The 24,566-nt window shown below is 42.5% G+C and overlaps 1 protein-coding gene and 1 pseudogene across 3 annotated transcripts in view; both read right to left on the reverse strand.

Moving 5' to 3' along the window:
• Nucleotides 1-24,566, reverse strand: part of LOC134966967 (B-cell receptor CD22-like) — a 78,488-nt gene that overhangs the window by 49,855 nt on the left and 4,067 nt on the right. For 2 of the 3 annotated variants that reach the window (XM_063943977.1, XM_063943976.1), the window contains exons 2-4: nt 15,865-15,995; nt 12,096-12,458; nt 5,945-6,307 (exon numbers count right to left, since the gene is read on the reverse strand). In XM_063943977.1, coding sequence (XP_063800047.1) covers nt 5,945-6,307; nt 12,096-12,458; nt 15,865-15,919 — 781 coding nt within the window. In that variant the 5' untranslated portion in view covers nt 15,920-15,995. The remainder of the gene's footprint in view (nt 1-5,944; nt 6,308-12,095; nt 12,459-15,864; nt 15,996-24,566) is intronic. The other variant, XM_063943978.1, reaches the window with a different exon arrangement.
• On the reverse strand, nt 3,174-3,292 carry LOC134967042 (5S ribosomal RNA; annotated as a pseudogene).

A 24,566-nucleotide genomic window follows, 5' to 3' on the forward strand; every position in this document is an offset into this window, starting at 1 on the left:
CTGGCTCAGTCAAATCAGTTGTATTCCAAAGCATTTAGGCATGAGCATTATGTAGAACCCTATTAAGGCGAGAAGAACACACATGCACACCCTTCCATGCCAGAGGGAAGAGTTTAGTGAGTATAAAGATCCTCAAGTCAGGTGCGTCAGGGTGGGATTCCTGTGGAAACCTGTGGACATAGGAGAAATACCGTTATCAATGGTAAGTTCTTACCATAACGTATATTTCTCCTGCAGGGTCCACAGGTTATCCACAGGATAACAATGGGACTTTTCAAAGCAATTTTTAGTGGTGCGTACGCTCCTGATTAGATAGGAGAACCTTACGCCCGAATTCAGCATCATGAGAGGCAAAAGTATCCAAGGCATAATGTCTAATGAATGTGTTATTGGAAGCCATGTGGCTGCCTTACATATCTGTTCTGCTGAAGCACCATGTTGTGCTGCCCATGAAGGACCTACCTTACGTGTAGAGTGAGCAGAGACATTAGCCGGAACAGGGAGATCAGCTTGAGAATATGCTTCTGAAATCGTCATTCGAAGCCATCTTGCTAGCGTCTGTTTAGTAGCAGGCCATCCCCTCTTGTGAAATCCATAGAGGATGAAGAGAGAATCTGTCTTTCTGATGGCACTGGTACAATCCATGTATGTTCTTAATGCCCGGTCTACATCCAGCGACACATCTCCCGCAAAAAATCACGATTCCTGAAAAACCGGGACCACAATATCTTCATTAAGGTGAAATATAGACCACACCTTAAGAAGATACCCATGCCTAGTTCTGAGAACTACTTTATCTGGATAAACATCAGAAAAGGAGATTAACATACAGTGCCCCTAAATCTGACACTCTTCTAGCTGATGCCATAGTCAACAGAAAGAGAACTTTAGCGGTCAACCATTTAAAATCCACTTTATTTAGTGGTTTAAACAGAGCAACTTGAAGGGCTTTGAGGACTAGACTTAGGTCCCCAGACACTGTAGTAGGAACAAAAGCAGGTTGAATGTGCAGCATTCCCTGGGAAAAGTGAGCACATCCTGCAATTTGGCAATATTCTTTCAGAACCATACAGTCAATGCTGATACTTGTACTCCCAAGGAAGCCACCCTTAAACCTTTATCCATTCCTGCCTGAAGGAATGTTAGAACCCTGGAAACTCTGAAATATTTCAGGTCCATACTTCTTCCATTGCCCCAATGAATATATTTGGTGATAAATACGAGCCAAGGAAGTTTTACTTGCTCTGAGCATCTGTGAGAATCCTCTAGACTTCAGGATATAGATTTCAAGAGCCACGCCGTCAAGACAGTCGATCCAGATATCTGTGATAACAAGGACACTGCCTTAGTAGATCTGGGCGTAGAGGAAAACAGAAATGGTATTCAACTTCTTCTGCGGATCCGTGTACCAACGCCTTCTGGGCCAAGCCGAGGGTTATTAGAATCCCGGCATCTTTGTTGTATTTTCCTCACTATCCTGAGTAGCAGGATGATTTGAGAAAACACATAAGTTAATTTTTTTTTATAAAAAAGACGTCCATAAAGATCACCCCTGATCCTTTGTTCCTGACCCGATTATGGCTCTTTGATGTTCGGATGGGACTCCATGAGAGCTATCTCTGGCCAACACCACTTGTCTACCCGAGTCTGAAATTACTTTAGGGTGCAAAGCCCATTCGCTTACCTGAATGGGGTGTCGACTGAGAAATCTGCTCTTCAGTTTAGGACTCCCGGAACGAACCCTGCTGACAAGGCTGGAAGATGGAGTTCTGCACACTTTAGTATGTGATTTACCTCCTCCCTTGCTGTTTAGCTGCGTGTTCCTCACTGAAAGTTGAGGTACACTACTGCCATTTCCTTGACCTTGCAGATCTGGACCGATTTTCCTTTAGGAGTGTCCCGTGCGTGAATCAGCACCCAGTATATGGCCCAAAGTGCTAACAGGTTTATTAACAGGCCACTTTCTTCTGTGGTCCATAGTCCCTGAAATCATAATCTTCTGGAAAATGGCCCCCACAGCCCTGAAGACTGGCATTTGTTGTCAGGATCTCCCAACCTGATATCTTAAAAGGTGTACTCTGATCTAGATGGAATGTATGTAGCCCCCAGGCTACTGACTTTCTTACCTTTTTTGCCAGTACCACGTACTTGTTTGTGTATTGTCCATCTGGCCCACCTCCTACACCACCTGCCATAATCATTTTGGTAAATACTCTGGGGCTGTGGCTAACTCAAAGGGTAAGGCCTAAAACTGAAATGTTGCTGAAGGATGGTAAACCTTGAGATAACACTGATGGACAATGCTATAGGAGCTTGAAGGTAAGATTCCGGCTTATCCAGGAATGCCATGTAATCCTCTGGCTCCCCACCAAACTATGGAGTGCCATGTCTCCATGTGAACTGTGGTACCCAAACTTATCTGTTTTGACTTTTTCAAATTGAGAATGGGGCGAGGGATCGTTTTTGACCCAGGTGGGAATAACCCCCCCCCCTCCATTGTGCATGGGTTACTGGAATGACTATTACTGACAAAAAGATTTTCTGAATTGCTTCATGCAAATCCTTCGCCTACGCCTCTACCCAAGATGGGCTGAAACAGATGAACCTTTGAAGAGGATGGTTCTAAAAGGGAAAGTATAACCTAGAGATACCACTTCTTGCACCCAGGCATCTGTTTGTAGACTACTACCAGATCTGTGCAAACTGAATAAGTCAGCCCCCTAATCCTTTTGGAGTCCCCCAAAAGGAGGCCCACACCATCATGCTGATGGCTTATCCTCTGGTTTGGAAGCTGGCCCTCTGGTTGCCTTTGCTTCTTTGCCTTACCAAACTTATTGTATTGAGGCTGTTACGTTCCTTTATGACCGACAAGGCCGAAACCGGACCCCCTAGGTTTGGGGTTATATGTGGAAGGAAACGTGACCTTCTTGGAGTCTGATTCTTACTCCAGAATAACTGTTAACTCCTTCCCAAACAGAAACTTCCAGCAAAAGCAAAGTTTCCACAACCTTCTTAGATTCTGAATCAGCTTTCCATGTATGTGAGCCAAACTGCTCTGCGAACAGCTATTGTTATTGCTGATGCCCTAGAACATTAGTGTCCATATAAGCTATATGGGATTAATGCTCACTTGCAGGCACTGAAAACCTGTCTTCCAGTACCTTAGCCCTAAGTACCTACAGCACCTGGTATTTCAAGGTGGTCTCCCCTCCAAGAACTAACCAGGCCCAACACTGCTTAGCTTCCAAGATCTAGTGAGATTTGGCCTATCCAGAGTGGTGTAGCCGTAGATTGCAAGGTGAAGTCATGGCTGGCCTTATGACTGCCCAAGACAAAGAGAAAATGGTATTTTTTGAAAACCATTCCTCTTTTGACAGAAGAGGCCATATAGATTTTTGCACTATCAATGACATGCATATCTATTTTGGGAGGCTTTCCCTATTTTAAACAGTCCCCAGCTGGAAAAAGATATTGGAATCCCATTTACCGGGCTTTCCATTTCATTGGGTGTAACCCAAACCTTTGTCCTGAATTCTGCCCTCGTGAAGAGGCCCTTTGGGACGTTTAAATACAGGTGCCTTATTTTTAACGGGTTCACTACGGCTGGCCGGCGGTCGGGCTCCCGGCGACCAGCATCCCGGCGCCGGGAGCCCGACCGCCGGCTTACCGACAGCTTGGCGAGCGCAAATGAGCCCCTTGCGGGCTCGCTGCGCTCGCCACGCTACGGGCACGGTGGCGCGCTACGCGCGCCACACTATTTTATTCTCCCTCTATGGGGGGTCGTGGACCCCCACGAGGGAAAATAATTGTCGGTATGCCGGCTGTCGGGCTCCCGGCGCCGGTATACTGAGCGCCGGGAGCCCGACCGCCGGCAAACAGAAGACCACCCATTTTTAACCCAGGCTCTGCTGCCTTTATTGACAGACTAGCCTTTTTTTTCTCTCAGTTATCCAGCGCATTCATTTAGCTGATACCTTTTACCTGTTCTTCGTATGCTGAAGTAGAGTATATAGAGCTTTCATCGTCTGATGATTAACATGTGTAGGCTGTGAAGTCGATGCTTTATTTACCTTCGGTTCATCAGCTTGTCAAAATGGAGAAGCTGTTGGGGATATACCTGAAGTAGTGAGCTGCATGGGTCAATAGTGTAAGAATTAACTTTTCAGCTAAACTGGACAAGGTCTGTGCAAACATTGCCCCAATGGGTCTATCTATACCTGATGTAGATCAGGGATGTATTATGCCAAACAGCAAACCATTTTACACACAAACCATCCTGTACCAGATCATAGAGGATAATACAGTTTTTGCAAAACAATATATGAATGTTGGTGTTACTGAAAGTGTACCCTCGTCACCTTTGCCGCTCTTAGACATGATAAATAATCAGCACCTTCACAGTGTACTACACAATTTGTGACTGTAACCACTTTTTCCTAAAGTGATATCATGTGTGACCCTACCCATGCACCTGCATTGAGGATCAGAAGATCAACCGACAATCATTTATATTATTTGCCAGGGAAACGTAGCGCTCAACTTCAGAGTGTTGTGTCTGGATACGTCACTAAAGTTAACTATTCATACTAACAAAAGTAGATAGAAATTTAGTACTGTATAACCCATACTCAGTAGAGTGAGATACAGGGAGACTTACCCCACTTCAAGGATCGATCAATACGTTAGTGAACGATGAGTGGACCCAGACGCTACTAGTGTACACTGCCGCTCCGGGAACTTTTAGTGAACACAGACGCTCAGTGAACGCACTGTGCATGCTGACGCACCAGTCTGCGACCTGGTCTCCTCGCTGTAACACTTAGTGTACACAGACGCAGCGGCCTATGCTGCGACCAAGACCCCTCGTGGTAGCGTCTGAGATGGAAGTGAAGCAATCAGTTCATGGCGGGAGATTTACGGAAGCTGGTCATGAACTGGGGGGAGGGGCGACCAGGAGAGCGTCTGACTTTTCACCGCTGACATCAACCCTAGGGATCACAGCCTCATACTAATCCTGGTACCTTATGATCCCTAAGGCCTAGCGCTGGAGCACCCGTGGTGGCGGCGTGCCAGCTGCTGTTTGGTAGTCTCCTCCCAATACAGTGCGGCTGTGTCCGTATTCCCCTTCTAAGTGGAACCAAGGCATTACCTTCTCCCCATGCTCCAGCCACAGCCTGGTAACGTCTGCTGGACCTGCTAGTATATCCGACACAGATGCCCATCGAGACAGCACTTGTGCCGTGGGTAAGCGTTGTTGCGACCCGGCAGAGAGTTGTTGGAGCGACTATTTCCAATATGCGTGTAAGACGCGGTTAGGAAAGATCACTCAAAAAACACAGTAAGACTATAAAAATAAATTAATAAAGCTTATGGCTGCCAAAGAACAGCAACCCTGTGACCATGGTCCGGCTCCTGCCGCACACCAAACAAAAAACTGATTTGCCTGAGCCAGTGGGCGGGGATATATGGATGAGCCCGGTTCATTCTGGGAGGCCGGAAAGCTTGTGATCGTTTGGTGCCAATCTGCTGTCGCTCCATCATATCCCATTGTTATCCTGTGGATAACCTGTGGACCCTGCCAGAGAAATCCTCCTTATCCCCTTATGTAAAGCAGGGTTATTAATTGTGTATGGTGGATGTTTGATCTACATATATATTTTATTCATTATCTAATAGATTTTACTTTAATAAAGCATTCTACTATGGATGTCATTTTAATGAATACTATTAAAAGCTAAGTTTTAGCAATATTTTGGGTAGGACTCGTGACCCACAAAAAGAGAGCACTTTTCTTTCTTTTTGCAGAGGTTGTGTATTCTCTGGGGTTTATTATTGATTACGGTATTCGCTGTAACTTGCTTGTAAAATTAAATTCATTGCTTTTTATGCTGATAGTGTATGAGATCTATCTCAAGTTCTACACATTGCGGAATTAATATTTTACCTGTGATAAACACTCTGGTGAACTTTCCATTATTGATTTCATAGGAGTTTATATCTATATTTACACCAGGAAAGTATCCTTCTTTTGTCTGCACATTATTGATAATCAGTGAGCAGCTCCGGCTTGTGTTTCCCACAAGAAATGTCCGTCCTCTGTACTCGTCTATAATATCATCAGGGGTTCTGTTATTGAAGATCTGAGGTAAGCCTGTGCGTCTGTACAAGTACCAGAAGAAGTTATAATCCTTAGCATGTGTGGGATGGGAGAACGTGCAGGGGATCTCTACACATGAACCTCTCAATGCATCTATAGAGTAAGGGATAGTAAAACTCCAATCCCTGCACGATGAGTCTTCATAGCAACCTGATAGAGGGCACAGACGTAACTGGTTAATACATACAGTATATATGCTATCCAGGTGCTCCATGAGCCACAGTTACCTGTTACTATGAAGTCTATTTACTAAGTCTTGGGTGGAAATAAAGTGGATGGAGATAAAGTACAGATGGAGCCACGCTAATCGTGGCTCCGTCTGTACCTAGGCGTGCCCACCTAGGTGCGCCTAGGACTCGGCGTCTCCATCTCCAACTGGGCGCACGTGCCGGTGACGGAGACGCGCCGCATTCACTTGAATGGGAGCGTCTCTGTGCACTCCCGGCATGACTAGGCGGACGGATCGCCTAGTCACGCTGGGAGTGCACGCCTGCGATCAGGCAGGCATAGATAACGGAGGCTCCATCTGTACCAGTCAATCAGCTCCTAACTGCCATTTTTCAAACCCATCCTGTGACATAACAGTTAGGAGCTGATTAGCTGATACTTCATCTCCGTCCACTTTATCTCCGTCCAATGCTTAGTAAATAGACCCCAAGTTACTATGTTAAGTAAAAGTATTTACATGATTTTTCAAAAACTGCCTTACAAGTTAGCTGGCAAACTCTTTCTAAGAAGAACTGAACTTCTTTTTCAAACTAAGAAAAGCATGATGATGGATTTTTGAGGCCCCCATCCCAAGATACAATAGTAATGGTTGAGCAACAGAAAAGGGTAATCAGTCGATATTTCTGCGCTGAGTTTACAAATTTCTGTATAATTAGTAAATTGAACGTAGGAATAAGAAACATACTACTGCGATCAAAGCACAAGTACCTTACTAGCAGTACAACAAGGAGGCTAATCTGGGAAAATAAACAAGGGGCCGATATGACAGCCATGTATCCCACCACACAACATTGTGTACATTTACACTGCCAGGATTGTGAGAAAAGTACAAAGTGTAAGTCCACAGTGCACAACAATCCCACTGTGCAGGTGATGTGCGGAAAAATGCTAAGGTGTGAAAGTTCAAAACTAGCTACCCCTGGGACTAATTCAGACCTGATTGCAGCAGCAAATTTTTTAGCTAATGGGCAAAACCATGTGCACTGCAGGTGGGGCAGATGTAACATGTGCAGAGAGAGTTAGATTTGGGTGTGGTGTGTTCAAACTGGGGCCCTCATTCAGAGTTGTTCGCTCGTTAGCTGCTTTTAGCAGCAGTGCACACGCTAGGCCACCGCCCTCTGGGACTGAAACTTAGCATAGCAGAATTGCGAACGAAAGATTAGCAGAATTGCAAATAGAAATTTCTTTGCAGTTTCTGAGTAGTTCGAGACTTACTCCTACACTGCGATCAGTTCAGTCCTTTTCGTTCCTGGTTTGATGTCACAAACACACCCAGCGTTCGGTCAGCCACTCCCCCGTTTCTCCAGACACTCCCGTGTTTTTCCCTGAAATGCCTGCGTTTTTCCGCACACTCCCATAAAACGGCCAATTTGCGCCCAGAAACACCCACTTCCTGTCAATCACACTACGATCAGCAGAACGAAGAAAAAACCTTGTTACGCCGTGAGTAAAAGACCAAACTTTTGAGCAAATTTACTTGGCGCAGGTGCACTGCGAACATTGCGATAATCGCTCCGTAGCAAAAAAAATAACGAGCGAACAACTCGGAATGACCACCTGAAATCTAACTTGCAGTGTAAAAATAAAGCAGCCAGTATTTATTCTGCACAGAAACAAAATGACCCACCCAAATCGAACTCTCTCTGCACATGTTACATCTGCCCCCCTCTGCAGTGTACATGGTTTTACCCATTAACTAACAAATTTGCTGCTTCGATCAGATCTGAATTAGGCCCCTAAGTCACATCACGTATCTTGCACCATAATATACAGTGAAACTTTAAATGTGATATCTACAAATGTATTATTTCACTTAGCAACATTTGTAACAATATAGATTATATTGTTTCTATTATCATTCTTTACAGCACATCAACATACTTATTTCCCTACGCTCCGTACAGTGACAGTGAAAGCCAAGTAATTGTCTCATTGGCTGCGCTTAGCCCTATGTTTATGAGCCAAAAGCAGAAATGAAAGGCTCTCCAAATTCCTGATACTGTATTTACTTATTTTCTAAGGACTGGCGCCAGTAAGAACCTCTCACCACTCATTCACTGCATCAGCACATAGGGAGAAGCAGATTTTAGAAAACACTATAGTAGTCCTACCTATCACTTGCCTTACCACAAGAGACTCCCTGCTTCAATACTGCTGAAATTAGGAGTTTAATTAATGTTTATGTTATTACCTCCATATTAGCGGAGGAAAACATGGTTGCTTTTTATTATTAGAATGTGTTTGTCACTTTTATGATTATTGTTTTATATGGGTTTATATTTCACCATAACGTGGGTTTGTTCCCAACTTGTGTGTGTTTTTTTCTGTATATTGGCCCTCATTCCGAGTCGTTCGCTCGTTCTTTTTTTTCGCATCGCAGTGAAAATCAGCTTAGAGCGCATGCGCAATGTTCGCACTGCGACTGCGCTAAGTAATTCTGCTATGAAGAAAGGATTTTTACTCACGGCTTTTTGTTCGCACCGGCGAACGTAGTGTGATTGACAGGAAATGGGTGTTACTGGGCGGAAACACGGCGTTTTATGGGCGTGTGGCTGAAAACGCTACCGTTTCCGGAAAAAACGCAGGAGTGGCCGGAGAAACGGGGGAGTGTCTGGGCGAACGCTGGGAGTGTTTGTGACGTCAAACCAGGAACGACAAGCACTGAACTGATCGCACAGGCAGAGTAAGTCTGGAGCTACTCTAAAACTGCTAAGTTTTTTTTGTTCGCAATATTGCGTAAACTTCGTTCGCACTTTTAAGATGCTAAGATACACTCCCAGTAGGCGTAGACTAAGCGTGTGTAACTCTGCTAAATTCGCCTTGCGACCGATCAACTCGGAATGAGGGCCATTGTGTTAATTGCAATACCATTTATTTCTAAAGGGCCCTACACACCCGCCGACCCGCCGCAGAGCTGCCCGACGGCGGATACGGCCGACGAGCGACCCGGCGGCAGGGGGGCAGTGAAGGGGGGAGTGAAGTTTCTTCACTCCCCCCGTCACGCGGCTGCATTGAAGTGCAGGCAAATATGGACGAGATCGTCCATATTGGCCTGCATGCACAGCCGACGGGGGACCAGCGATGAACGAGTGCGGGGCCGCGCATCGTTCATCGCTGGAGTCTCCACACTGAAAGATATGAACGAGTTCTCGTTCATTTATGAACGAGATCGTTCATATCTTTCAGAATATCGGCCAGTGTGTAGGGCCTATAAGCCTTGAAAAGTGATAAATTGCAGGGTGATAAAGTTTCAGCCAATCAGCTCCTAATTGCCATGCACAGGCTGGGTTTAAAAAAATACAGTTAGGTGCTGGTTGGTTGGTACTTTGGGGTACATTTACTAAGCAGTGATAAGAGCGGAGAAGTGAGCCAGTGGAGAAATTTCCCCATCAACCAATCAGCAGCTCTGTATCATTTTATAGTATGCAAATTATAGATGTTACTTCAGTGCTGATTGGTTGCCATGGACACTTCTACACTGGCTCACTTCTCCGCTCTTATCACTGCTTAGTAAATGTACCCCTTTATCTCCGTGCAATTTATCACTTTTCAAGGCTTAGTGCATCTGGCCTATATCTTCCTACCTCACCTATTCTATAGATTCTCCCGTCTTGTTCCTTAATAAATAGACCCCCTAGTTTCCTAAACACAAGTGTGTTCTAAGACTACAGCTCAGCATATCATCCAGAGTATTCTCAGGTTTTAGGTGGGTATTCAAGCCCTCATTCCGATCTTATCGCTGGCAGGGTACTTTTAGCACTGCTGCGATCAGGTAATCGCTGCCTTCAGAAGAGGGGGGGATTCGCTGTGCAGGGCTGCGCTCGCTTGTGCAGAGAGCTGCACAAACAACAGTTTGTGCAGTTTCTGCACAGCACAGGACTTACTCACACGCTGCAATGATCTTGTCCGGAGCTGACGTCAGGAACCCTCCCTGGAAACGCCTGGACACATCTGCGTTTTCCCGGACACGTCTTCAAAACGGTGAGTTGACACCACCGGCCAGCCTCTTCCTGTCAATCTTCTAGCGTTTACCACTGCGAACGCTTTCTTTGTTCATTTCATTGCGGCCATTGCCGGGCAGCGGCGCGCCTGCGATTTGTGGCCTGCATGCATGCGCAGGACATACCCGATCGCGCGGCTGCAAAAAACTGCAGCGTGCGATTGCGTCAAAATGACCCCCTCAATTAGGTGTGATGAAGCATCAGGTTTGAAAAATGGGAGTTTTTCCCAATTTTTCCCATTGTTTAACCAATATTTTTACGGGGGATCCACTTAGATCTCCCATTAAAAAATATTTTTTCATGTGTGCAAACCACAGGTTCTTTGAAACTTGTGTGTTTTCGCCGCCACCGACCTAAAAAGTGGGTGCTTATCAGGGATATTCTTTTGCCTGCCTGAGGCAGGTGAATCAAAATCCCTGATAAACTGCTGCTAACCCTCCAATCAGTGCCCCACACCCACCGCAACGGCAGCAAGCCGGGGACGCCAGAGAAGGGCACCCAGAGGCTGGCCCCTTGGCCCACATCCACCTCTGTTCCCCCAACCCAGGTGCACTGGCCAGGCGGGGTCATGTGGTGGGGAAGCGGGAGCCAGAGCTCTCGGGGGAGCCGATGCCCAGTGCTGAGGCCGGTGACACAATCCTCGATAAGACGCAACTCGTGCTGGCTTATCAGGGATAATAGAATAGACCCAGGTGATATCTGTGGTAATGTACCATTGGTAATTGGATATTTCCATGAGCCATAATCAACTGCATGCTGATTACTCTCACAGTGCATTGCTCACTTCTATTCTGTACAACTGTATGGTCCCTGAACTTCACAACACCAGAGGAATCACGGTCTCTGCCTGTGTACACATCTCCCCTCATAGACTGTTCTTTCCAACACAGCTTGGAGCAGACCACATCACTCTCATCTCCTCTAGTGTGCAATTAAAGGGGAAGTTACACACCTTTGGTATGTTCAAAACCTGGACTCATTGTGTTACTAGCACTCTGCTCACATCACGAGTTCCGGGTACCCATCCTAAGCTTAAACGGTCCAGAAGCACCTCCAGACTCTACTTGTCTACCTCAATTATCTATATATATTCCTGCATGAGGAAAAGAAATATCTCTCCACCTACCTTCATTCATTCCAGCCACAGTCAGAACTGCCCAGGGGACCCATTTACAGTTCAAAAACAAATACCAAACCTAACGGTCAGATTTGAGAGGGGGTGGTGTGGGGGGTGGGGGGGGGAGGGGGTAGTAATCTGGGGACACCAGATTGCTTACTACATAAAATAATATTTGCATGAATGAGACCTCTGAGTTCCGTACTGACCCTGTAACTCTACAAAATGGAAGCTTCCCAATTCTTTCATGAATTTATTTATTTCTGACATGCATATACTGTAGCTGTAGGTCAGAATTCAACATCATAAAATGTAACCAAGCTGGATATAGAGGAACATTAGGAATCTCTGAGGTGTATGAATGGTCATAAGAGTGCCATTTAGTAGAGTTTTAAGAAAATGGCATGAAATGTAACAAATAAAATGTTTGTAACCCCACTTTGGGTTTGCTCATGCATCCTGGTGATGCCGTCTATCTGGGAATATGAAAATAAAAAGGTGGTAATCCTAACTTACACTTATCTCTAGCTATAAGTAAAATATACTGTATTTTTCAGTATTTTACTGTTTCTTATATATGACATACACTTACCTGATACTTTCACCTTGACAGATTGCTTATCATTCAGGTCGTAGGAATTTATATCTTCACTTATTCCTGGGTAATACCATTCGGTCTCTCTCACATCAGTGATTTTTAATGAGCAGCTGTTAGTTCCATTCTCTACAAGCGACGTGCGGTCGCTGTATTCTTTAGCTACTTTAGATGGGTTTTCATCATTGTATATCTGTGGGTATCCCATTAACTTGTACTTAAACCATATCAGGCGGACCTCTCCGTGGTCAGATGGGGCAGTGTATGTGCAGGGAATCACCACATTAGAATGCTTCAGTGCTGGAATTATTTCTGGGAATGTGAATGACCATTTATTTTTGTTTGAGCCTGAAAAACACACTAAAAAAAAAAATCAAGTAAATTAAAAAAAGGAAAAAAAGTGCACAATAAGCTAAACTGTCATCAGCATCCAAGTATAGAATTAATATTTAATACCTAAATAAGATAACAATAGTAATATGTGAGTGCTAGTAAAAGTGCACCCACATCATTTCCCAATGGTTATGGGCTAAGCACACAAAGTTTAAGTACACAAGCCCCTAGCTACTAATGATGCCCAGAGCAGCATACAGATGCCATTTTAAACCTATGTGCCGTGCAGACTGCCATAAAGTGATTACAGCACAGTGTATTTACAGCAGAGAGTGTTTACAGCACAGTATGTCCGCATAGAAGCTCGTCAATATACAGAAGTCACATAAAACACAGAGTGTTTCCAGTGATGCAGAAGCACTGATATATATATAGGTATATATATATATATATATATATATAGAGAGAGTATTAGAACCGGCACTCACCCTGATTCACTGTGCTCCGGTGCCCTCTGGAATTATCAGTATAAAACAATGTTTGGCATTTAGCGGCACTCAGAGACTCACTCCAATGAATAAAGTGAAAACTGTTTTATTCCATCACTGGAATGGGTGACCAACGTTTCGTGGCCGTGGCGCCCCTTTGTATGTGTATATGTATATATATATATATATATATATATATATATCAATGTGAAAGCCCTCACTCACTCACTCACTGAATCATCAATAATTCTTTTACTTCCTGATTTGTTAGGAAGCTGATATTTTACATAGATATTCTGCAGGTGGAAAATAGGAAAACTTGAAATCAGAATTTTAATAAACCTCCCTAAGGGGATGAAAAGGGGGTTGACATAATGACATTATTACAGATTTGGATCGCACCTCCAGTGTGTACAATTTAATAAACTACAAAAATGGTCCAGTCACTTTTTACCGTATCTGCTACGGGTGCTCCTCGAGTAACCCCAAGAACCATGGATTAATATTTACCTACATTAAGATGTCTCAAATTTACATCTCTATAGATTTACCAAATTTTTAACACTCATTTATATTTACAACAATGAAAATTAGAAACTCCCATTAGAAGAACAGGTAAAACAGCTAGAACATATGTATATATATAAATCATATATATATATATATATATACACACAAACAAAAAACCCAGCACTCACCAATGTAAGCTCACTTATCCTCAACAATTCAATAAATAAATGATGGGGGTTTAGTTGGTGGATTGGCCAATGCACGGAAGCCTGCAAACCGATCGCCAAGGTACCCCACCTTCATGCAGGTCCTACACTATCACAGAGTCTTAAAACCTGACTATTTAACTGCTGTTACACACATCATCTGCCTGCTAGATTTAATGTGTACCTGCCACAGACTTTATGGCTTTTAAAGGTACACTAGATACCTTACATTGGCTTAGATAGATTGCTAAGGAACAGCTGAGACAGGTTCAGGATAATAGAGTCCACACAGGGGTGCATGAGAAAGCTAGTGGCCACGGTTAATAAGAGTTAACCATAGATTAACCCCATCATATATACGCAAATAGAAAACCACAGCACTCGCCAACCCAGAAGCGGGGAACAGCAATGCACTTACCACTCACAGGGTGGGGTGCATGTAACACAGCACTCACCATCCCAGAAGAGAGGTAAACAGAGGATAAGTGAGCTTACCTTGGTGAGTGCTGGGTTCTCTGTTTGTATGTATTAGAGTGATGTGGTCATGGGCTACATGCACCCCACCCTGTGAGTGGTAAGTGCAGCTGTGTACCCCACTTCTGGGATGGCGAGTGCTGTGTTACATGCACCCCACCCTATAAGTGGTTAGTGCATTGCTGTTCCCCGCTTCTGGGGTGGCGAGTGCTGTGGTTTTCTATTTGCGTATATATACACATATATATATATATATATATATATATATTGGTTCATCTTAAGATTTACTTAAAAAAACATCACTTTAGTTCTTAAGGAAGTTAATAATTTGGTATGGAAACCCAGATGCCATCAGTCTTTGATTGCTTCTGATCGTTATATACCTCCATTGTACAAAAACAAGGAATAGAAGCCTCTAATCTTTATTTATTTTCCAATTCTGATATTGATCCATATGGAGCTTAATATATAAATGATTCAAATACTTTTAATTTAACTCACATTTTTATCTATAACAATGTGGTACAGCTATGGGTACAATATGATGCCTATAGAAAATCATCATACAGTATGCTGTAAAAATCCTTATCTTTTGTTAAAAGATAAATCTTCACATACTGTACCTCTATAAAAGTCTAGTGTGAATATTCTCTATTCTGTTTGTACAGCAAATTATGTAAAAGTCACACTAACCTACACTAGCTAAAAAATAAAAAAATACATATGTGTAATAATAGAAGGAAATGCTATCAGCATAGTTTATAGGTGCTTGTAAAAGTATATTTTAATCAAAACAAATGAGCAGACACCTAACATTTCATGAGCCTTATTATCTCTGTGATTTTAGGAATGTTACCCATATTAGTATAATGGGATTAACCTTAATTATAAAAATTTCTTCATTTAAAATATTATTTATTTTTGATGGCTGCATACATTGATATATCTCCTAGCTCCACAGAACAATAATCTTCCTGTTTTTTCTGGCCAATTGACTAATTTTTGGTATCTTTGCTCCGGCAGCATAAGGTTTTTTTTGTTTTTTTTTTACAGATAAGAACATACAAAATATTTTGATATATCATACAATGGCTGAGATTATGTGCTAGCAAAAGAGACAAATACTTATCCATGTTTGATAAAGAAAAGCTAATCAATAAGAGTGATATTGATGGAAATTATATAAAAGGTTTTTACAAATTATAATTTATTGAAATTTATACAGTGTATTTGTACGTGACATACTCAGCTCCTGTACAGGAATCTTTTCTATTACCCCATTTTCCCATTGTTGCATTTAAAATACAGTGTTTCACTGCATTTTTTCTGAAACACTATCATGCAGATCAAAATTTGTATCAATTATAGAGGTGGAAAATATAGGAATACCTATAAGGGGTGGGGGGGGGGATGGGGGTGTAGATTTAATAAATTATGTGTTGTTAAAATACAATAGATACATAAATTATACGGCTGTATGCATTGATATATTTCCTATTGCCATAGAACAATAATATTCCTGTGTTTTCTGATCAACCAACACTTCATGAGACCCACTGTCTCCATCATAGTAGGAATATTACCCATTCTAGTATAACAGGATTTACAGTATCCTAATAACATTTTAAACATTTAAAATAGAATTTATCTTTGACAAAAATATATATTTAAGTATGATCTAAATTGTGCAACTAGAATAAAAATTTTGAATGATAAACTGAGTTTGAGAAGATATTATTAATTTGATCATCTTACCTTGAAGAACAAATAGGAGAAATGAAGTTTTCAGGCAGAGAGAGTACTTGTGCATTATCCCAATAGTGTTTATGTCCCGTCTCTCTTTATATTATTGCCTGGATTGTATATGATGAGTTTCATAAGATTTCCTATAGAAGGATACAAAAAGTTAAACAAAAGGGTATACAATTACCATAGTTGGACTGGCTTACCTGGATCTGCTGCTGGTCTGTACATGCTGTGTTAATATTTATTCTCTTTGAGGAAGCCGCTGAGCTGCACACAGGTGGAGAAACGCGTAAGGAGAGTGCTACCCACGGCTGGGAGTGTCCAACATTGTCTTGCAGCATTACAGCGTGAGGACCGGACTGAGGCCCTCATTCCGAGTTGTTCGCTCGCTAGCTGCCATGCAAACGCTAAGCCGCCGCCCTCTGGGAGTGTATCTTAGCTTAGCAGAAGTGCGAACGAAAGGATCGCAGCGCGGCTACAAAAAATAGATTGTGTAGTTTCTGAGCAGCTCCAGACCTGCTCCTAGCTTGCGATCACTTCAGACTATTTAGTTCCTGTTTTGACGTCACGAACATGCCCTGTGTTTGGGCAGCCACGCCTGCGTTTCCCCCAGCACGCCTGCGTTTGTATCTGACACACCTGCGTTTTTCCACACACTCCCAGAAAACGGTCAGTTACCTCCCAGAAACGCCCACTTCATGTCAATCACTCTGCGGTGAGCAGTGCGACTGAAAAGCGTCGCTAGACCTTGTGTGAAACTACTTCGGCTGTTGTGAAAGTACGTTGCGCGTGCGCATTGCGCCACATACGCATGTGCAGAAGTGCCATTTTTATGCCTGATCGCAGCGCAGCGACCGAAAACAGCTAGCGAACAACTCAGAATGACCACCTGATAGCAAAGGAGTGAGACGTCACCCTGTACATCATAGTCTCCGGGCCTGAAGATGCGCAGAGCTGCTGCAATTAATTAGCGTGGCCACGCTGGATTGTTAAGTATAACTTGTTTTCCCTGCTAAAAGCAGACGCAGTGAATGTGATCATTTGCATGGAAGGACCATCATACTAACAAGTTATATTAACAAATCTTCATGCTTTGAACATTTAAACCTTTTCAAGTTTACTGATTTTTGCATGATCAATTGCTACTAACTACTAGTGCACTAAGATAGATAATTAACTCCGGAGTGGCTGTGAGAATCACATATATTTTTATATATACATATAATTCTATTTTTAAATACTATAAGCACCGGCCGTGTGTTATATGTTTGTAATATATTGTGTATTAAATGTTTTATGTTTTTAATTATACACTGATTTGGACAGCGCTTCATTTTGGTTATATAGTATTTTAATATTTAGAAGCACCCATCTCTCTGCAACTACACTTACAATTTACATGACTGATTGTGACATCGGAGATGCCAATTGTATGTGTAGGAGTAGGTGTAGCGAACAGTTCCGGTATGAATGGTCGTCAATGTTAAGGTTGACAGTCATTAGGTCGACCACTATTGGTCGACATTGGCATAGCCGACATGGACAAATGGTCGGCACATGAAAGGTCGACACATGAAAAGGTCGGCATGGATTTTTGAACTGTTTTTGGTGTAATTTTTTCCAGAATATGACCAGGACCCCCAATTAGTGTACCGCATCCTCTTGCATGGCTCGCTTCGCTCGCCATGCAGCGGACAAGGTGCATTGCTCTGCTACCGCTGCGCTCGGCACAGATTACTATTCCCAATCATAGCACACGTGGATGGTAAAGTATGGGTGTAGTATGGTATGCCGGTGGCCGGGCTCCCGGTGGCCAGCATACCGGCACCGGGATCCCGACCGCCGGCATACCGACAGCGTGGCGAGCGCAAATGAGCCCCTAGCGGGCTCGCTGCAGGCACGGTGGCGTGCTATGCACGCCATGCTATTTATTCTCCCTCCAGGGGGGTCGTGGACCCCCAAGAGGGAGAAAAAGTGTCGGTATGCCGGCTGTCGGGATTCCGGCGCCGGTATACTGTGCGCCGGGATCCCGACAGCCGGGAAACTGAATACCACCCGTAAAGTATGACCTTTTCATGTGTCAACCTTTCATGTGTTGACCACTTTCAGGTGTCGACCATTTGTCCATGTTGACCATGTCAATGTCGACTAATAGTGGTCGACCTAATGAGTGTCAACCTTAACATTGTCGACCATCTGAACGGATACCGTAGCGAACAGGGTACCTTTAAACATTGTCCTGGCTAACAGAGAATGGCAGGGGAACCTAGGTAAATATAAATGTTGTTGAAATGCAGGTATGATTTAAATGAAAAGAAAAAAAATACCAGCAAATTTGCAGTTCTTTTTACCTCCTCATTCATCAATGATTTTTTATGACATCATTATTAATAGCACATGGTGCATTATGCAATAATATTCATGTTAACATAACATACAGTATATAGAAGCATTCTAAAACAAATTTCCAGGTAACTGTGATTAATCAGCGCCCTTCTATGACCTAGACAATTATATCACTACTATAAAAAGTGGTAACAAATCAATATTCAATAATAAAAAGTATCCATACATTCAAAAGTTACATGCTATTATGTATGTTATTCACATAAATGTTGAAAATGATATATCAGGTAATCAATGATATTCATTAAATCAGTTATAGGATTCAAAAGAATTGCTGAAAAATCCTTGGCGTTAACTTTGTTAATAAAGTGCCCAAATGACAATCCATAATGTATTTTTGGCACTATAGTGATGGCGACTATGGAATATAAAAACTTAAACTTAAAATTTTTACAATAAGTTAATAGATTTTCCAAATTGTCAATCATTTAACATATAAATTAGATATTGCTATTAAATCTGTAATTTAAAATCAAATGTAATTGCAACTTCTCTTTAATTTCCTTGCAGTCATTACTATAATGGATAGATTTACTAAAGTAAAAAAAAAATGAAATGAGGTGGTGTTGCTCATAGCTATCAATAAGAATCTAGCTATCATTTCTCTTTTATTTTCTAGAAAATGATAGACCGAATCTGATTGGGCAATACCACCACTTACAAAAGCTTTAGTACATCAAGCCCTAAATGGCAACTTTTTACAAATATGGCACCAAAAGAAAGGTTAAGTAGACTTCAGTATAACAGCACCTGAAAGCTATTGCAGACATGCAGTATCTACATACATGCAGAAAATCTATACCTGTATACAGTTTCTTTCTATCTATCTATCTATCTATCTATCTATCTATCTATCTATCTATCTATCTATCTATCTATCTATCTATTTATTTCTATCCATATCTATCTATCTATCTATCTATCTATCTATCTATCTATCTATCTATCTATCTATCTATCTATCTATCTATCTATCTATCTATTTATTTCTATCCATATCTATCTATCTATCTATCTATCTATCTATCTATCTATCTATCTATCTATCTATCTATCTATCTATCTATCTATCTATCGGAATAACAAAAAGACAGAATGCTTTATAGTGCATAAAAAATAAAATAGATGAAGCATACTACATTCGTGAGTAAAAATCAATTATAATATATCACAAATTACAGTGGTTTCCACAGAACTCAGGAACTTCACATGGATTTACTACTACCAGCGGATCAATGGCTTCTTGAACCTGCAGCCCTCTCATGAAGTTGATTTGTTGAAACATATAAGGGACATGGCCTGTCATCTCCTCAACCTTCAGGAACCCGAGTGATTCTTAAATACTGTGCATGGTGGAACAAAAGCACATTTTTAACCTGGTTCCAGTGGTGCAAGTAGAAATATTTTCTTAGTGGTACTGAGTGTGCCGAAAAATGGACGTGGTCACTTGTCATGAGGAGGCATGACCACATGACACTAGGGGAGTGGCTACATTACACTAGGGGTGTGGCCACACAGCATAGTCCCTTTTCTTTGCACTCTGGAGGCAAGGTTAGAAATATATAGTACTACCTCTAGTATAATAGATATATATAGTAATAACCCCACTATTATAGAAATATATTATAATGCCCCCAGTATAATATAAATATATTGTAATGACCCCAATTTAATAAAAATACATAGATATGCCCCCATTATAACAGGAATATATACTGTAGTAGTGACCCGGTATAATAGAAATATATAGTAGTGCCCCATATTACAATATAAATATACAAAAATGCCCCATAACAATAGACATATATAGTAGTGTCCACATTACAATAGAAGTATATAGTAATGCCCCATAATAATACCCCACACAGTGAAGCCAGAGACATGCCCGGCAGCCCAGCCTGTGAAGAACAGAAGCCGCTCAGTGCTGATGCGTCACTTGAGCTGAGTGAAGGGAAACAGCTGGACACTGTGGGAAAAGGCAAAAAGGCACCAGCCCAGTACCCAGGCTCCTCTCTTCATGCCAGCCATGCCTGCCAGGAGAGGAAGCGTGATGTGATCTCATGACATCACCGTTGCACTCCCTGTAGCCCTGACAAAGTGGGAGGTGCCGTCATGCTACCGAACACCATGGTCTTGTTGCTCGGCAGCGCGTTATAATTGTGGTAATGGCAGTCACAGGTGCAAAGTGTGCGGTGGGTGGTACTGCGTACCTGCTGCCAAATTCTTAAGGGTACTCTGTACCTGAGCGTACCCGCATACTTGCACCACTTCCTGGTTCCCCATTTTCTTGAGAGATTAATCTGAAAAAATTTATATCTCACAACTCAATATAATAAAGTACAGAAAGATTATATTACTGTATGTTTAGGGGATGGATTAAACAACAAATGCAGCAAAACATGACATTTTAAGCAAAAATAAATTCTGAAAGATCCACATTGTCGCAATTACAGTATTTCACATGATTTCATGAAGAGACCTGGAAAATTTGCACCATGTAATGAGGGATAAGCAGCTCTAAGAGTATTGCCACACAAGTGATTAAGGGCCTCATTCAGTAAGGATAGCTGCTAATCAGCAGAATTTGCTATTTTTTGTATCGCATGCAGGGGGCCACCCATCGCTGGGCAAGGTCGCCCAGCATGCTGACCGGAGCCTCCCCCAGTTGAACAGGCAGAAATTACGAAGCGTTCGCAATTTCTGCTTGTTAGCAGAAACTGTGGGAGCCTCCTGCCGTCGCAGCTTAGCTGCGGCTGCAGGAGACTCGCCGCCAGTTTCCTGATCGCGGCGGCTGCGTGTGACATCATGCAGCCGCTGTGATCATGCCCCCAACACGCCCCCATTGGTCTGACTCCGCCCCCCGTTCAAGACGCACCTCCCCCACAACGATCCGTTGCTGCCTCCTCCGCCCCGCGACTGCCTCTGCCAAATTGACAGGCAGAGGCGATCGCATTTTTTGTGGCCCCTCCAAGATGGGCAATGCAAAATTCTGGTTGGATCGCACACTGTGATCCAACCTGAATTAGCCCCTAAATCAGCACCTTTGAAGAATGGCCTTTAGATTGCCACAGCACCAAAACACAGTAACAAAACAGAGAATTAGAGCTAGCATATATATCTTATATCAGAACTTTAGCGGTTAAGCACCATGCTTGAAAGCTGTAATTTTGTTTTCTGACATGGTAATCATCGGACAATAACCACTAAGGAGAAACATCATATGAAAGAAATGACTACTCTCTTTCCAATAAGGATATCCATAAATGTAATAAAGCCATAATTGGGGGAGGGGGGGGGGTTGTCTTAGAGTCTTAGACTACTTCATGACTTCTGTAGAATAGGGAATTATTGGTTGGTGATCACAGTAACCACTAGACACAAACTTTTAAGGTGGCACATTGTTTTATAGAGTGGACTTCTCAAGTCTCCAGGTGCCCGTACATCTCTAAGAGCCAGTATGGGGCAGATAGGGCACTGGTAATGACCTTTTGTTTCCCTAGATCTTTTGAATTTTCTATGCATAGTTGTGGGAAAAAGGCAGAGCTCCATGATGTCATCAAACATTGCAGTCCACAATAGTAATGGCAGAAACTGCTGTTGGGGAGCACTTTCCATGGATTCAGTATGATTTGTTGACATTTATAATGTTGATGATCTTAAATTAAACTTCATATTGTCAACAGGTAATTTATGTCAACAGAGCACATAAGTTGACCTTGCCATAAGGTCACATATTGAAATTTTGACAACTTACTCTAACACTAACTTTAACCCCAACCCTAAAATTTCTATTATTATTATTATTATTATTATTATTAGTAGTAGTATTATTATTATTATTATTATTAGTAGTAGTAGTAGTAGTAGTAGTAGTAGTATTAAAATCATAATGCTATAATAGCAAGCTGCCCCGGTTGATTAATAAACTGTTATATACTCTATTCAGTAACAGGAAGTGACATAATAGGCAGGATGTACTACAGGAAAAATGCAGCCAAAAACATGAAAATGACCATTTTCAGACTTTGCCCGCATTTTTCGTATGTACCAAGCCCCGGAATGCTGGATGCGGTGGGTAACGCTAGCTTAAAGGCTTCTTTCTGCATAGACGCCTATGGGCTTCTTTACTAATTTCTTCCTGAAAAAGATCCAATCGGATCCCTCCCATCACCCCCTGTGGCCGCCGAGACGCTCTGCGCATGTGTAGAGGTACTCTCGGGTAGTAAACCCAGAGGTCCAGACATCACAAAGGACAGCTTTTATCAGGAGAGCTGTCCTTATCCATACTAATTGCATATGTTAGTACATATGCAATTAGTATTTCTGAGCAAGAGGCAGAATGTACTGTATTGCAAATGCGATGCTTAGTACATCCCGTCCAATGTGTTCAAAGTTGGATCATAGAAACTGAAATTGTAGCAAAATAGGAAAAACTATTTTGAAAGATACTGTATATCAATAAAAAACGGAAAAACAGTTTTAGCCATAAACTGATGAATTAAAAGATAATAAAACAATGTGATGCCAGAATTCCACAAATTTTTGGTTGAAATGCAGAAACCACTAAAGCATAAAATATTACAGTTAGCAATGAGAAAATACATTAAGATGAAAAAAATGGAAATACAAATGTTTCCGTGTACATATTTGTCAGTGCTGTGTCACGCCACGGAATTCATAACGTGAGAGAGTGCCCACCAGTGGACGCATGTGCTGTGCTCACACCTGCGATTGTATAGGATAGCATGTTTTGAACAGTGCCGCTGCGTGGCGCACTGAGTCACCCGAGTATGCGGCAGTTCCCCTGCCGCGATCTGAGGGGCACGTACATCACGCTGTCGGCAAAGATGTAAATGGACACATTTGTAGAGTAAATGGAAACAACAATGGGTATATTAAACAACCATCATGTAACATTCAAATGGCTTCATAGTAACAATTACTTTATCAAAAAAACAAAAACAAGTTCATATAAAATATAAAAAATCAATGTAATTCAGTAATTGTATGCCAAAGTCTATAGGTATAAAACTAGAGATGATTGAAATGATGGCAATTACAGAGTGACACTGTGGGCCTGATTCGTACGCAATAGCATTATTCACGGAATGTTGCAACTTTTTGCTATGGCGCATGTTTGAAATTCCTAAAATGTGATATGGTGAATGTGTTACGCAGTGTGTACGCACAGAGGCGCAGGAGCGATTGAGAAGCACAGTGGGGCAGATGTATTAACCTGGAGAAGGCATAAGGAAGTGATAAACCAGTGATATGTGCAAGGTGATAAAGGCAGCAGCCAATCAGATCCTAACTGTCAATTTGCATATTGGAGTTGATTGGCTGGTGCCTTTATCACCTTGCACAGATCACTGGTTTATCACTTCCTTATGCCTTCTCCAGGTTAATACATCTGCCCCAGTGTGTGAAATATGTTGGAAATGTATTGGGGCGTTCACAGTCTGTGACTGGGAGGTGGCTATTCAGAGACATAGGGACAGATGTATTAACCTGAAGAAGGCATAAGGAAGTGATAAACCAGTGATAATTGCAAGGTGATAAATGCACCAGCCAATCAGATCCTAACTGTCAATTTGCATATTGGAGTTGATTGGCTGGTGCCTTTATCACCTTGCACAGATCACTGGTTTATCACTTCCTTGTGCCTTCTCCAGGTTAATACATCTGCCCCTTAGAGTGGTTCTGTCTTATGGGCATGTTATGTTGGGGGCATATCGCACAACTGGATGCCAACTCAGTCACTTAGTCGCTTGCAGTGAAGGCCATACCCTACATCGTCTCTCAGTACATCATCACCTAACCCCTGCATCATCTCTTAGCTCACCATCACCTACCCCCTGCATCATCTCTTAGCACACCATCACCTACCCCCTGCATCATCTCTCAGCACATCATCACCTACCCCCTGCATCATCTCTCAGCACACCATCACTTACCCCATGTCATCTCTCGGCACACCATCACTTACCCCCTGTGTCATCTCTCAATACACAATCACCTACCCTGTGTCGTCTCTCAGCACACCATCACCTACCCCCTGTGTCGTCTTTTAGCACACCATCACCTACCCCTGCATAGTCTCTCAGCACACCATCACATTCTATAGCTGTCTTCCTCCACATTAATTCTATCTCTCAGTGTGTCTCTCCCCTTCATTATATGTCTCTCAGTGTCTTCCCCCTTCATTCTGTGTCTCTCACTGTGTGCCCCCCCCCCCCCTTCTATGCCTCTCAGTGGATCTGTCTTCCCCTTCTACGTCTCTCAGGGTCTCACCCCATGTCTCCCAA

The sequence above is a fragment of the Pseudophryne corroboree genome, chromosome 10 (genome assembly GCF_028390025.1).
Source record: "Pseudophryne corroboree isolate aPseCor3 chromosome 10, aPseCor3.hap2, whole genome shotgun sequence".
Lineage (NCBI taxonomy): Eukaryota > Metazoa > Chordata > Amphibia > Anura > Myobatrachidae > Pseudophryne > Pseudophryne corroboree.